The following is a 17,079-nucleotide window of genomic DNA, read 5'->3' as shown; positions in this document are numbered from 1 at the left end:
GACAAATCACTTGGGTATGAATACAGTTTTTTTTTCAACTCTACCCACAAGTTTTCAGTCAACTTGAGATCTGGGGGTCCAATCCAGCAAATGTACTTCATTGTCAATTAACTATTTCTTCACCAATCTTAACATGTGCTTTGGATCTTTGGCCGGTTGGAACACTATGGAAACCTTTTCATATCTATAGTAATCACTTAAAGCTCAGCAATGAGACCCCCATTAATCTTGGTCAAGTTTCCAGCTCCTTTGTCTGTGGAACAAGCCCATATCAGGTTGTGGAGCAATATGATTGGTGAAATCCCATCACCTGTACATAAATGGTATATCGCTAAGGGAGTCCCCTGATACAAGGTCTATGACTTATTCAATGTTATCCATTATTCACTTTTGGTCAGAAGGGATTTGAACCAACAACGTCAACAAAAAAATCTACAACAAATGTCATAAAAATCTACAGAAAATGTATATTTGGCCCTCCTGTTGTCTGTCAGAATTCTTTGCATCCTTGAGTACATGAGTGTTCATATCTTACAAGAGTGAACACCTTTATTTCAATACATTGGTTTTCTCCTAAATTGACTTCAATGTGTTTTTTTTTTCCTTTCAGTTGTCAGTTCCAACTTGTTTGACTTTGTTACCTGGACAAATAATTCAGCTAAAAGAGGTGTTAGAAAAGGAAATCTCAAGGAGAGAATCAGAAATCTCAAGGAGAGAATCAGAATCTAAAGTCGGTCATCCAACTTATCAAGATGTTGGGGACCTGAATAGGATGCCTCCGTAAGTTTAAATACATAATTAAATATATTTGATTGAGATGTAAGTATGTGGCCCAAGGCAAATTTTGCCTTTGTGATTGTCAAGATAAAATAGCGGTCTACTGTGATCTTCATGTAATCTTAGTATTGTTTACTTGGGCTCCCACCATATCTCATAGATTGTAAGCTCTGGGGAACAGTGCCCTTACTCCAATGCTCTCATCTGATTATGTAATTACTCTTTAATGTCTTGTTTTATTTGTATATGACCCCATGATCTGTACAAAGCTGCGGAATATGATGGTGCTATATAATTAAAGCTTTATTATTATTATTATTATTATTATTATTATTATTCTGATGCTAAGCATACCATTTTTCTCACAGCGAAAATAATTAAGTTGTCCGTGAATAATGCTAGATGCACATTCTAATCCTATTTTTAATTTTGTGTTTAGAAGGATGTGATGAACATTTTTCTAATACACTTCATTAATAGATTCTTTCTATTCCAGCCTGTACAGTGTTTGTCTATGGAGGCTGCATGAACTCACATCTAATCTCTTGTGTGTGTTTAAACAGCTCTGGTAGTGTATTAGGATTGACGATTGTTATTACATGGTATAAAACCCTGGCTACATATGATACAGCCGGCTATTCCCAAGATCTGTTGGAGATTTGGGAAGGATATGGGTGACATGTTACATACATATGGTAGACTTGTCCTTTTATAGTGCCATATTGGAGAAAAGTGATGGCAATTACTAATAGAAATGGCTCATTCGCCTTATCACCTATTGTGGTACTATTAAAGTGTAACCGTCATTTCAAAAAACTTTTGATATGTTGTAGGGCAGGTAGTTTTAAGCCCTTTTACAATTGGATTAGTTACTCGAAACTTGCTCCTTCCTCCTGTATTCTGCAGACTTCCCCTAGATGGCAGTGACTGCTCAGATAGCTGTTACTATGGACATTCCATCTTCAGAAAGAAGCTGAGACTATGGAGGGAGAGACATGCCCCCATCCCCCTCCCTCCAATCAGCTGATTACCTCATGTCTCCAGCACTCAATCATGTGCAGGGAGAAGCCCTCACTAATGTAGTAACCAAACAGCTACACTTATCTCTCCTCAGCTTTCCCTACACCTGTATACTGTATAAACACATAATCCACACAGACAGAAACTGCAGCTCCCCCACCCCCATCACCTCACACAAGGAAGTGGCAGGAGACAATCTCCAAGCTGTCCTCTCATGTGCTGTGTCCTCATCTGCTGTGCTGAAGTTTTACATAGATAGGTAGGTACCTAGATGGATAGATAGATGGATGGATAGATAGATAGATACATATGTGATAGATAGATAGATAGATAGATAGATAGATAGATAGATAGATAGATAGATAGATACATATGAGATAGATAGATAGATAGATAGATAGATATGTAAAACAAGAGAAGTCCAAGGCAGCACAACCGGGAGGCCTGGGTGCAAAAATCTGGAAGTCCGTGGCAGGGACCAAGTGGTATATACGAGGAAGGCAGCAGCACTCCAGTAGGTAGATTTTAAATCAGGGTGATCTTTATTTCAGATGCGAAGTTTCGGTGTATCCACCTTTTTCAAGCCTTGAAAAAGGTGGATACACCGAAATGTTGCATCTGAAATAAAGATCACCCTGATTTAAAATCTACCTACTGGAGTGCTGCTGCCTTCCTCGTATAGATAGATAGATAGATAGATAGATAGATAGATAGATAGATAGATAGATAGAATATACATAGACACATAGATAGATAGATAGATAGATAGATAGATAGATAGATAGATAGATAGATAGATAGGTATGGTGACATTGGTCAGCACATCCTGTTTGTGATGAGGTGACAGGGGGCAGGCTCCGCCCCTCCATCTTGCTGATTGTAGTTTTTTTGAGAGCTGGAAAACCTGGTTGCTATGGGCCAAAAGAGGTGCTAACACCTGGAGCAGAATTATGTATTTTATTTTTATTTTGTTCAGAATGACGGTTACACTTTAATTAAGCCTAGTCCTTACTTTTCTTGGAGTAAATATTCCCTACTTTCACACCTTTCACACTTCTTGTTCCTATTCGTTGGAATAAAAAAGGTTCCTCTCACATAATATTTTTACATAATACTTACATAATACTTTATTTAACTCCTTCCCATATTCAGACATTCCTGAACATCCTGTTGTAGTAGGGGGTGTATAAAGGGGGCTCACAGACTGAGCCCTTTTTATACTCACCTGGTGTTTGCAGCAAACACCCATCGCTAACACCACTGATCGGTGCTTGGACTGATTGTGGATGTTAAACACTTAAATGCCCCTAGCAAAAGTGCTGGGTGCATTGAAACTTCACCGATGCATGAGTGACCTCATCAGGTTGTGGCGATCGATCACCATGACAACCGGGAGCTTGTGTTAAACTCCCAAGCCTGTCCATAGGCAGTATCTGTAACAGTTTGTGAGTATAAAAACAATACATCTGTACTGCAAATTTCCCATAAACTGCAATAAAGTAGTATTCCAGTATATGGTGGGAGTTATCAAACTCCCTGGGGCTCAAGTACCATTGAGGGTCTAAAAATACATGAAAAAAATAAAAAAAAAATAAAAAACAATTCCAAAAAAACTAAATGTAAAATGAAAATATAATACGAAAATATATTCCCTCCTACTGTAGAAACTGTGTGCAGCATCTTGAAAATGATTTTTGAAATGTTTTCTATGTTATGCAAGTCCTTCCCATTCGGATCCCCCAATGATATTTAAGAAAAGTTCATGTTGTTTGGGCAAACAAACAACCACATCAATTCATATCAGGAAACCAAATACGATATACTAAGTACATGGTACAGAGTTCCACATCCACTCCACAAAATGTTCCCCAAAGTATCCCCTCTGTGTTGGCGATGTGGTTCTGAGAAAGGAACAATACTATACATTTTTTGGGACTTCCAAGGCTGCAACAATTCTTGGCGGGAGTGGTGCACTTGGTCCATAATTAACCATCCAAAATCCATCAAACAATTATGCATTAGCCCTTCTACACTTCTTGGATATGTCTTGGATATGTATAAAAAAATTGCTGACCTGTCACCTGCTAAACGCAGCCCATGTATGCTGATCCGATGGAAGTCCGGGGATCCCCCATTAACTACAATTGACTACCCCATTGACTACACAAAGTCAATGACATTGAGATGACATGAGAGAGTCTGCTACACAAGGAACTGTCTGCTCCTGACCGATTCCACCGAACCTGGTCCCCTTGAGTTTCCTTTAGCGCTTCTGCCAGGTTCAGAGAGCTCCTTGGGTCCGTGGACACCAACCCGATGTGCTGTCTTCTTGATGCACACTCCCCCCCACGATTCTATACTAGGATTCCTGCACTGCCTCAACCTGTGTAAGATATTCTCTTCAGTACCAATGGAGCTCAGCCAGCATCAGTCAGCAGCACCCCACTATAACAGTCGCGATCGGAGTAAGTTTTATACATTTTGCAGGATAAAACATAATGTGAAAAAATCGAAAGAAAAAATATCCGAATATGGTATCACTGTAATCGTGTTGACCCATATAATGAAGGTAACATGTTTATGGTCAATAATCAATTACAGAACAGAGTTAAAGAGTAACTGTAACAACTTTGCCTATTATTTTTATTACCTATATTCAGTAGTTTCTTTCATACAACCCTCAAATTAGCGCATTGCTGCAATGGCTGCCTCCTCTCCGAGTGCTGATAAGCCTTGTGAATCCGTATGTTGTTTACAATTTGTTTCTAGTCGGTTTCCTGGGAGGGTAGGAGCTGCTGCTTCCTGCTCACAGGGGAAGAGGTCATGTAACAGTGAATGTAGAAGAGCTGGAAGTGTGCAGAACAGTGAATGCAGATGTCTCCTGCACAGAATAGTGAAGTACAAGATCTCCCTCAGTCCCTCCAACCCAGTCTGTGATTCTACAGAACTTTCTCTGTCTCTGCTCTTCTCGCAGCTCCCTTTCCCGACCTTGTCATCGGCAGTATCAGCTCTGTCCAGATAAGCACTTCATTTACTAATGGTTTCTACCACTTATTGCATGTTCCCTGCACCTCAATGTAGCAGAAGCTGCCAGACTGTCACCATAGTTATGTGCAGTATTCACTGGATTTGCTTGTGGGAAACTAAATGGATTAAATGCTAAATGACTTTGAGAGAGAACACAAGGCATTATGGGACCTGTGGGCTAGCTAAGTGGCCTCAGCCTGAGACTGGCATTAGTCTCTGCCCACTACACTTCTGGTGAGAAAGATTTTTGTCAAACACTTTCAGAACAGAAAATGCCATAACTTTGGGAAGAAAAGGACGAGCAGCACAAAGTAGGCATCGTTCTGTTTGTTTTCAAGGTGGGAATCATATATAATAATTTGAAAAAATCACTATAGCTTTACAGTTACACTTTAATGAGTTAATACATTTTGATCAATAGAGTTCAGCTATTCCAAAATAGTTGAACTGCAAAAAATAAGCCATGGCCACATTAATGGAAAAGATATATTGTAACTTGGTAAAAACCATTACATCCCTTCTACACCAGCGTTTTTGTTCATACTGTTTTGCACAATAATGACACTTTGAAATTTGCAGAGGCAGACACATCAAATATTGCCCAGCAGGCATTGCAATGCAAACCACTCTGCTGGGGTCAGAGGGACAAACTAATGCAGAGTCAGGTACTACAAGAAACAACCAATATAGCCTTATGTCCGCAACTTGTGGATAAAAAGGACTCAAGAAGTGAAGTGTGGGCATATTTTGCCTACATGGCTGATAAAGATGGGACGCCAAAATATATGTTTAAACCTGTATGCAATAGGTGTTATAAATCCCTTTAATGCAAATCAGGCAACAACAGCAACATGGCTAAACATCTGGCTGACAATCACCCCAATCTCTACAAAGAAATTAAAGGGCGACAGGTTAGTAACATTAATAAAAAAACAATACCTGTGAATGTTCTTCTAAAAAAATTTTCTTACAGAAGAAGGACACTACTTCTGGCACCCCTGAAATGTCCTACCATCAACCTACCAATATATCTGAGATCGACAAAGTAAAATATGGCAAAAACTCCAAAGAAGCCACAAGACTAAACAGAGCTGTAGCTGCACTACAGACCTATGGGCAAGAAGGACTACAGATTCATACATGGCTGTCACCGTTCATTTTTAACACAAAACTTGAGAACTCAGATCATACTGCAGAGAGTTTACATGAAGCACTGGAGAAGACGATATCTGAAGAATGGAAACTGGAAATATCCAAAATGGCTGGAATCACAACGGAGCATTTGAGGCATTTACCTAGATCCTGTGTTTTGGTCATAATTTACACCTGGCTATAAACAAAGCACTGGACATTGACAGAGTAGCGGCATGTCTGTCTAGGCTACGCAAAACAGTCTCTCCATTCTGCAGATCAAATAAAATGAATAGGGCACTAAAAGGGAAACATGAAATGCTACAAGATAGCACAACACAATCTCATTCATGATGAGCTGACGTAGTGGAATTCTACTTATTAGATGGTAGAGAAGGTGTGTGAAGAGCAGCCGAGAATCACAAAAAGTGATAGATGTCACCATTCTGAAGTGTTCTTGCACCAATAAGATTATTTTACAGATATTTTAAGTGGGGAAAAAGATCCCACCCTGTCCTTTGTTCTTCCCTTAATATGGAAAATCTATTATTGTGCAACTGAAAAGGAATCTGACAGCATCCTTGCAAGGGACATCAAAGAAAAAGTAAAAAATTACATGAAAAAAGATATGAAAATCATAAGCTGCAACTACTTCTGAACACCACCAACATACTTGGACCCAAAGTTTAAAGTATGCCTTTCTGCTTTCTCTAAGCATTTACATTACAATATAATTGTGTTATAACTTACCTTGCACCCTAACAGCTTCGTCTGTTTTGTCCCAGGGGTTGGCTTTTGTTTGCATGCATTTCAAAAAACAACATGTAACTTGTCTGTGCTGCAGACTGCTCAGCCCTTGGCCCCCACCTTTGTGCTCCTGTACAGCTGCTCCCTCCTGCTTTTTCACAGAGCTTACAGCCTGGTGAGCTGGCATCAGTGGGGGAGGGAGGAGCTGTGCAAGTTATAACACACGGTTATATTGTGATTCAAATGTTAAGAGAAAGTAGAAAACCTATTTGCAATGCAGCTCTAATGGGCTTCTGCAATCTGTTTTAGGTGAAAATGAGGTCCCTGGTGACATTTTCCCTTTAAGCAGACGTTTATTTCTTTAGGAAAAGATGTAAAGGAAGGGCATCTCAAATGAGCTACCAACATTTTGCCACCAGAAGGAGCTGAACAGGAACAGCAGAGTGAGAAAAATTAATAACATGCTAGAACAGAGCAAAAAATGGATCTAACGAGCATGCATTCTAACATAGTCTTTAAAAAAAGGGCATCGACAAAGAACAGAGGTAACTGAAAGGCTTAATCGTGAGTTCATATGGTATGACCAGATAAAAGAGATTTGTTCTAATGAAGACTATTTAGCATGGCCTCATCTTCAGTCCAAGGCGAATGAAGTCCTTATTTTCCTTGAATTTAAAGTTGGCCAAAAAGCTCTCAACCTGAAGCATGTAATATAAAGGAAACCTACCACTTTACAATCGTACTTATAAGCCTCCAATTCCTTGCACCAGCTCAGGGTGAGCTTGTGCCGGAGCATATCTTCGTTATTTCAATAAAGCGCTGTAATGCTTTTTAACATGGTTTTAATCTTTATATTCTAAGCAGCTTCGGAGCACGATGGTACACCAATAGAAAATGTTAATTGATTTCCTTTGTCCCTTAAATAGAATTGTTAGATGATACAGACTTGGTGGCTCTAAGTCACTCAGGTTTGCCATGTTCCTGGTCATAAATCAAATATTTCAATTTCTGGTCAACAAATCTGTGATCAGCATGCTCTGCTTATCCTGGGGTGTTGAGGGCCAACAGTTCATAATGGTGTTTTGATATTGTTGGATTTGGTAATTCAAGCTGGGAAATGTGGTGGGCATATCTTCTTCTCAGGAGACTCATGGAAGAAGATATGACATAATTAGGAAATATGTACCCAACTTTCCACCCTGATTCAGGTGTAGCCACGCCCCTCTCACATGACCAGAGGGGCGGATTAGGTGGTTAGTCAAAAGCAACATGGCAGCATTAAATTCTTGTCAGTTGGGGAGATGTAATTCTTTATTTTATCCCTTTTTATTTTACTGTTCACTTTTATGTATGTCTGGTATTTCACAATTTTTGTAATCTTTAAGCATTGTGCCTATTTTGTTATGTTGTTTCCTTGTGCTTCATACGTTCGCGGGTTCACATCTTGGATCATAGACACTCCCGTGTCCCTCTCTGTGTGGCGGCGCGACCCCTGGCTCTCACTTACCTCTACACGCTCCTGCTCCCTCCTCATCCGGCCGGCGCGCGCGTCCCCGCTCCCTAGGACGCACGTGCCGACTCTCAAAGATTTAAAGGGCCAGTGCACCACTGATTGCCTGCCGTTCCTGTACCTCAACCTTGGCTGCCACCGCGGGCTAGTCACACCTGTGGAATGACCTGGTGGAACCATGCCGCAGCAAGACCATCCTGCTTTGCGGCAGGCTCTGGTGAAGACCTGGTGCCACTTAGATTCCGCTCCCAGATGTCAGCTAGTGTCAACGTCCGTGGTGGTGTAGGGGGTTCACTGACCTCGAGCCCTGACACGTTCCCATAACTCTGGAGAGGTGAATTACCGCTACACCTTGTTCCGTTGTGTGTGTCTGTGTGCTAGGATAAGCTATAGGCAGTGTGGGTCCAGGTGAACTATACGGCACCTAGAAAAGTGTGTATCTGGGTGTATGCGTGTGGTCCGGGTGTGAGCATCTTGTAAGTCATAATTGCGATTGGTGGCAGCGTTAAGATGTATAGAGTAAGCATGTGACTGTATCAGGGTGCAGAGTGGCTCTGTGCAGTTGGGTTCCATAGGCACATAAGTGGCAGGGAGGTACATAGTGTTGTTGTGCGTGCATGGTGTGTAGTGTCTGGAATCGGACCAACAAAGTACTTTTATCAAAAAATGTGCTAACTGCACTATCTGGCGCTCCCTGCACTGCTCCGACAGAGTGCATCAACTTTTTTTGGTGCACCTTTAACATGGGGCGTGTGACACATTTCGGTGGCAAAGTCTGACAGACAGAAAACTTTGCAGGGGCTTTAGTAAATCTGGGACTATGGGGGTCATTTACTAAGGGCCCGATTCGCGTTTTCCTGACGTGTTACCCGAATATTTCCGATTTGCGCCGATTGTACCTGAATTGCCCCGGGTTTTTGGCGCACGCGATCGGATTGTGGCGCATCGGCGCCGGCATGCGCGCGACGGAAATCGGGGGGCGTGGCCGAACGAAAACCCGACATATTCGGAAAAACCGCCGCATTTAAAAACCGAAAAAGTGTCGCTTGGGAAGCGCTTACCTTCACCTGGTCCGAGGTGGTGCATTCCGGCGCGTTGAGATGATTTTCAGCGCAGCAGCGCCACCTGGTGGACGGCGGAGGAACTACATTCATAAATCCCGGCCGGACCCGAATCCTGTGCAGAGAATGCGCCGCTGGATCGCGAATGGGCCGGGTAAGTAAGTGTGCCCCTATATGTTTTCTTGTTTGTTACTCACTTTGGGAATCATTAATACCTAACATGTTTGATTGTATTTGTTTATTTTTATATCAGTTCTAGGGAAAGGTTTTAGGTTTTTATTATTATTTTTTTCTGTGTCATGGCCAAGATTTAGCTTGTTCATGTGCATCTAGCCTAAATGTCCCACCTGTGGTCCATGCCTTTATACTTGGATAAGTTATTTAGGTGCAAAAATGTGTTTCCCAAATATTATTCTTGAGGACACAGCTGTAGGCAAAGAAGAAAATAATTACAGTCTTATGTGTTGTGCTTCTGTTTTCAAAAATCTGAAAAAGACCTGCATACTTGCACAATAAAAACTTTTCTTTTGAGTAAAATAAAAAGGCAATGTTTATAATGTACAGAATGACTTACCTGCTCACTGTTTTTGTCCAGTAAAAACTATACAATGCAACCTGCTGCATAACTATGGTCAAAAATGTAATTAAACTTTATTATCATGTTTAATTCTATAAAGGTGCTTTTATAATGTGTCACGACAAGAAGCGACTGAGAAGCTCACCAAGGAAGAAAATTCTGGCAATTTACTAATCCGGCCTGGTGCAGATGGCAAAAACTATGCTGTATCAATTCGCGAACCCACAGAGAATAGGTAACTTTATGAATAAAGTTGTTCCTTAAACAAATAACATACATGCTAAAAACTGTGTTAATGATTTATAGACCTCGGGGGAGATTTTTCACTGCATGTACGACTGAAAAGTTCTCTTATCTCTACACTGGGGTTGTTGCCTGAAGTGAGTTTCTTTCCCGCAATTGTGCTTTGCCTTAAGCTTACCCCCCATTCAAGGCCAGCTAATGCCTGCTGGGATTTATCAGGAGGCCAAGACATCCTCATAGTTCCGGGGGACACCAGGGGGCACCATCATACGCTGGTGCACTTAGCGCCAGGGTATGATAAAAGTACTCCATAGACATCGCTTGCATTTTTTTCATCAGTATTCATAAAAAAAAATGCTGCCTTAATCTGTTCATTAACAACCGTTGGGCTACCATGATGCTGGTTCACCAGTTGTTTTTATAATCTTGTAAAGTGTTTTTATTGAAATGTTTAACAACAAAAGTGAAGTTGCCCTGTATAAAGGAGTGTGTCAAAATGCGTGTGAAAGGCAGTTCAAGAGGCAAGTTAATAAGACTCCAGACAAGGAAAAAGAAACACAAAGGTATAGAAGGGTAAATGCCTCTGGTCTTGCGTGACACCTCCTGTCACTGTCTGGTATACAGATTCTCAGCAGTGACATTGCATTGGCAGTTTGTGCCCACAACAGCCTAATACTGGCAGCAGTCAGGATGTCAGGATGTAGTTGTGATGTCACAACTAAATGATGGGAAGTGAATGATGTTATAACTGACTTATATAAGTGTAAACTTGTGTGTAAGCTTCATTAATCATAGATTATGCTGTCCAAAATTCTCTGAATGTATTGTTTGCTCAAATCACTTTAGATGTTTTTTCTTCACTAAAATATTTTTTTACATATACAGAATACAATAAGGATTTATCCAGGAACTATCTCATACACCAACACTCCAATGCGCTTGCATAGATGTCATTGGCCGTTGATAAATCTACAGGATTAATAGAAATATTAAAAAATAAGATACCTGTAATAAAATATCAGATACTATTATAAAAAAGAAAATTTTAAAATAAAAATGTTCAAGTACAGTCCAAATGCTGACATACATGACTTTCTCCTGTATAGTTGAATAAGGCAATGTCTATAACAGTGTGTTAGGCCAAATGGTATAGTGCTGTTCTTATTTTCTTTTGTATTTTTAATGCCACTTGCACTTAATTACAATGTGCTTCAAATGTTCTTATTCAAACACTTGGGAAATTAATGACACAAAATTCAGATTGCATAGTTCACACATACAGAAATCATTTATGTTTTTGTTGTTTTTTCTAGCACCAGGGCTCAGGTTAAACATTACAGAGTACTGACGACAGACCATGGCTTCGTCATCGAATTAGACAAGCCTGTAAGTCTTTGTAATATTACTGTTCTTGCCAGATCCTGCAACACTATGATATTTTGTAGGTATTTTATGTGTATCTGTTATATGTAAAATAGTGCATAAAGTATGTTGTTTTCAAATACCCAGAAAAGTTTTAAGGACACCTGTCGGGTTAAAAAAAAGATGACATACTAATGAAATACTCTCCCTAGCCCTTTTCTAATTATATGAATTTCAATTCCCTAGCTTAAGTGTAACATACCTAAACATACCATTCTTGCTCTGCCGCACCGCCGTTCCCACTGTTGTCAATTCTCAATGCTGGTGGTTACTGCACCCAATGCGCGAGCAGCCAGGTATCGCACGGTGCTCTTCCTGGAGCTAGCTCATAATACTACTTAATATACTGTGGCAATACTTCCTCTAGCCAATGAGGAATTGACATGCACAGGGAGGCCACCGCCGACAGGAAGCTGCCCTTGCACATTGGGTGCAATCACCGCTGACATTGAGAATTGATAACAGTGGGAGTGGTGGTGCAAGAAGAAGAGAGAGGAGTGCCTGAGCGGGCCCCTCATGAATACCCTGGACTGCCGAAGAGACAGTTTCGTTGATCGGACTGCCAAGTGCCACAGTGTGGCACAGCATTTAGGTATGTTATACTAAAGCTAGGGTACTGAAAGTTAGATAATTCAAAAGGGCTAGGGAGAGTATTTCATTAGTATGTTCAGATATTCATATTTTTACCTGACAGTTCTAATTAAGAAACCTCATATAACAAGCAGTTTCTGCAAATTCAAGAAAAAACACAGATTGGCAGATTTACCCATACCACAACATATGCAAAACGCTGCAGTGATTATTGGGATCCCAAACAACAGTTAAATGCAATCTTTATGACTGGTTGTTTAGAAACAGGAGATTTGGTGAACCAGGGAGAAGTAGGATAATGCCCCACATCCTGTGCTAGAAATAAATCATGTACAATACCTAGACTGGCTAGTGGTTTGATAGTTTAAATTTTGTAAAGTATGTTGTCAAGCAGCTGAACACATTCTATATCATGTTTCTATCATGCCCTGTGTGGTGGCATCATCCAGAAAATCAACTTTGAAGTGAGATGTAAATTGGTTGTATAAAGTCAAGAAGGTGGAGAGTATAACAGCTCTCCCCACCACTGACCTTGTGCCCAGGACTTGGATCTGGTTAGTGATGTCTCTGAATGCAGGACCAATTAAAGTGAAAGGGGGCTTTCTGACCTTATCTTTACTGTTTCACTATCCACCTCCTTAATTTTATAAAACCAATTTACATCTCACTTCAAAATAGATTTTTGTGTCAATGGCACCATGCTGGGCCATAAAAGAAACGTGTTCTAGAAGGTTTCAGCTGCTGGACAGCTTACTGATACTAGGCCAATTTTAGATTACAGGTTCCCATTAAAGGAACGGCAACTAAACAACCTGGGCATAGCAGAAATAAGAAACTGTTATCAGTTGCCACAATGTGCCTGGAATTTCGTCTTGAATTTGGAAAATTGACTTGTTATTTTAGTTAATTTATTCCTGTTCTAGTAGGTTTTGCCAAAGAGTTAGAGCTGTGTAAAATTGAGGTTGAATTATTTTGATTAAAAAATTACATAAATTTGACATTCAGGTAATTTATTACCCATCTACTTTCTCACTAAATTAGAGCTACATGATAAGAGTATCTGTCACATCCTCCAGGGATGGAACTATAAACATTATAGTTATACGTGATGCAAGAATGCCCTACAACTCTGCTGGACAAGCGGAAGCGTTTGAAAATATACTTGCAGGGGTGCAGTGTCTCCTAGCAGTACATCTTTATTTTCTTATTGGGGTGCTTTGGTTGATCAAATGATTTATTACTTAGCAATGTGTTAGAAAAACTGAAATTTTGCTACTAGCTGCCACTTTTGTGATATGCACCATGTGGCATAAATAACATATTTTAACCAAGCTAAACAGTAGACAGTGTAAGGTAAGAGCCCAAGAGAGATATTTGATTCAACCTTAGTGTCTGTTGTTAGTAGTGAAAAATTGATTTACATGACAGGATTGTAGCAGTAGGGACATGTCCATAAAATGCTGTTCTCTTAGCTCTCTGCATTGAGATGCTTTATAGCCTCCTCCACCCTCTGTTCTACGTAAATTTGTAGTAGACTTCTGCTTAAATACTAGAAGAGTCACATAGATCAGGAGTCAACTTAAGACAAGAACTCATGCATAATAGTATACCATTGTGCAATAACCCTACACGGCCATATTGTAAGAAAGCAGGATACAAGAAAATATTAATCTATGATTGATTTATAAAATCTGACAAGTAAGAGATGATCAAATATGAAATAAAGAACACAATAAAAGATACCTCTATTAATGGTGAACTGAATAAAATGATAAAATAATATATACTGTATAATATTGTGTATGTATTTCCCAGGATCAGTTTGTCAAAAATTGTGAATTTAAAAACTGAGAAGTTAAAAGTTTAAACATTTTACCAAGAACACATTAAGACTAGGTTCACATGACGTTTTCCCCCCTCTGTTGTTAGGATACATCGAGAGGATTCACGAATACCCTTACAATGAACGGTTAGCCCGTACGTGCATAAAGTGGGATACATTGTCATGCTACTACCCTGCCCCAGAAAGCAAGAATGAGTGGTAGTGTTCAGGGTGTTTCCCCCATTGACATGAGTGTCCTTATATGGACAGTTACATTATTGGGAACCTCCCTGAGTGTACACTGAGCAGAGGCTGGGGGTGGATGCAATACATTGACCTCCGCTAAGTGTATACTCGCAGGATGGCGCTCCTGTGTTTCTCAAAATATGCAACATACTGTATACTGGCCAGGTAAAGGCAAAAAGGTGCCTCCGACAGCCAATTTATGCCAATGGGACTCGAAGCTTTCCTGGCATATATGCTGAGCATAGGGGGAAAAAAGACACAAAGTGTGGAGAAAAACCATTGTGAAGAGCACTGCTGCCCTAATTTCTATTACTGAAATATACAGAGCATATGTCTTTGCCCACTAAGGTTTCTGTACCATTTGTTTGTTTGTTTTTCTTTTTTATCAAAAAAATGTTACATCATTGTCATTTTATGTGTTTTATTCAGTGTATACATCTAGTGAAATTAATTGAAATGTGTTTATTTTTTTTTTACATAGGTAGTGTTAAACAGCCTTGATGAAGTTGTGAACCATTTTATTGACGAAACCAGAGGGAAACTAAGACCATTTGTTTCTGATATTTATGATACACAAATTGGTATGAAGTATAGTTTCATATTTCTATTTTTTCAATGTACTTTCTGTTAATATTAATGTAAAAAAGACACCAACAGAGCTTAAAAATCATACTATGTACATTGCATTGTCAAATCTGACAAATATATTGCATGAATACAATAAAAAAAAAAAAAGAAGACTTAATACAGATAACCAGATAGACATTTTAATTAATTCTTTAAATATTATATTTGGAACAATTTTATTACATTTTAATGATAACTTATATGTAGTGAATAATTACAGCAATATCGCATGACACAAAATCAAAATTTTTCACTATTTAAAATTCTAATGATTTGTACATTTCATATAATTAACTATGTACTATAATGGCCCATTTTTGGTGGAACAGGATTTTTGCTTTTTGGACTAGACATCACAGACATTTGAGCTAAATATTTACTTGTGATATTTTTGATAAACCACAAATTATTAAAGCATAACTGAACTTTTGCACCTTCTTTTTAATATTGTGTATGGAATGGGATTAATAATGTATATTACTAAAGTAGGTATAAAGAATTTGCTATCTTTTTATTTTTAAAAAGCATATACATTTCCTTACGAACTCTCTAAGCACTGTCAGGCAAGGTCCATGCTGAGCATAGAGAACTTTTATTTGCAGAGGGGAGGGTATTTTTATACAGGTGACAGACAAGCTGATACTTACTGAGAAGCCGCCATCTACAGATATTAGTTCTCTGTGCCCAGCATGGACATGCTGAGTACAAATATTCCCTATCAATGCTCAGTTAGAGCACTGATAGGAAACGTAGATACTGTGTTTTTTCTACTATAATCTTATTAAAACGAGAAAGCACAATAATGAACAGTTGCCAACTTGTACAGTACGGTAGTAGAAAGTAAGAGAGATAACAGAAAAATAAGGGGGGGGGGGATACCTGCACCAGAGAGCCCAACACACCAAATCAAAGAGACAGGGGGTGTAAGGGGAAAAGTTAGTAAAGCTCCGCCAATTGGTCCAAATAACCAAAAGTTGTTATGTTAATCATTTAAGATAAATGTGAGTTAAACTTTAAGCATTTATGAGTTCATCTGCCTCTTAAACTCAGAGAAGAAAAGACAATTTTTTTCCCACCCTGCACTATAGTCTGTTTAGTGACTACAATGAAGAAGGAGATAAGTTGCTAAGAGGCATATGGTATGCATTTTTTTACCTACATCTTGATTATCATCCAGCAGGATGTAGATAATGGGCACAATTACTAAGGGTCCACACATCGCATTTCCGCCGTGTTTCCCAACTATTTCCGATTTGCGCCAGAGTGTGTCCAGAGTTAGTACACCCCTATCTGAAGAAGAAATTGCCTGAATCCCATTGAACCTGATCTTATTGATGTCCCCATCATGTCATATGTCAACCAAATGGGCCCCTATTCAATGTCTGAGCTAGCATTTTGTTTTCCCTACACACTCAATAATACATTCATAAATAGCTGTATAAACCACACCCTCTGTTTTGCAGTTTATATGTGATAGATATTCTGATGACGGTTACCTTAACATAAAAGGGGCATGCTACACAACCGGATGATTAGTAAATGGCACTATTAAATGTCACTATATTGACAACAAGTGTCTTTTTGTGTTTATTTCTGCATCTTGATTATAAAATAAGCTAAATTTATAAAAATGTATATTAGTGTTTAAGTACTTAAAATGACATTCCATATCCATATGCAATATTAAAAAAAGGATGAAAGCTTAGTTTTGCTTTAAATATAATGCTCAACTATCTGATAATACATAGTCCGGTTTTGTCATTCTGTTTCAGATTGCATTGAAAAAGAGACTGACACACAGAAGAAACCTAAGTCCAAAATAGAACATTTAGTGAATCAGTTTTCCCAAGAAAAACCTATATCAATGCTACGTGAAAATGCCTACGTAAACGGTAAATATTGCATGTTTGCTAAAATGAATGAACAATTAGGATTAGGGATGTAGCCATAGTCAAACAGTTTAAGCACTGAAATAAACATGTAGCCTTATTGGGCTTCGGCATACTCATTGTTACGCCAATTTGCAGGCATAATTTTAAGAAATGGGTCTAACATAAGAATGTGGCCACCATTTTACATGAAATGCTACCAAATTGTTCTATAGTAATAGGGAAAAAGCACAGGAGCACTTATAATTCTATAAAAGGGGTTTTACTAATAAGAACATGACTAGAACTTTCACTATCACTAGAACGGGGAGTTCTATTCTGTATAGTTACATTCTGTATATGATTGTGGTGAAGTATTTGGTGACTCCTGCATTCCAACTTCTTATTAT

General features: G+C 39.1%; 1 protein-coding gene across 3 annotated transcripts in view; it reads left to right on the top strand.

The window, feature by feature from the left end:
- Window positions 1-17,079, top strand: part of STAP1 (signal transducing adaptor family member 1) — a 60,062-nt gene that overhangs the window by 41,334 nt on the left and 1,649 nt on the right. For 2 of the 3 annotated variants that reach the window (XM_072115009.1, XM_072115018.1), the window contains exons 5-9: window positions 611-780; window positions 9,951-10,085; window positions 11,407-11,479; window positions 14,656-14,755; window positions 16,574-16,693. In XM_072115009.1, coding sequence (XP_071971110.1) covers window positions 611-780; window positions 9,951-10,085; window positions 11,407-11,479; window positions 14,656-14,755; window positions 16,574-16,693 — 598 coding nt within the window. The remainder of the gene's footprint in view (window positions 1-610; window positions 781-9,950; window positions 10,086-11,406; window positions 11,480-14,655; window positions 14,756-16,573; window positions 16,694-17,079) is intronic. The other variant, XM_072115027.1, reaches the window with a different exon arrangement.

This window comes from Engystomops pustulosus, chromosome 1 (genome assembly GCF_040894005.1).
Source record: "Engystomops pustulosus chromosome 1, aEngPut4.maternal, whole genome shotgun sequence".
Taxonomy (NCBI): domain Eukaryota; kingdom Metazoa; phylum Chordata; class Amphibia; order Anura; family Leptodactylidae; genus Engystomops; species Engystomops pustulosus.
The sequence above is the reverse complement of the archived record's forward strand: the minus strand, read 5'-3'. Positions and strand labels throughout refer to the sequence as shown.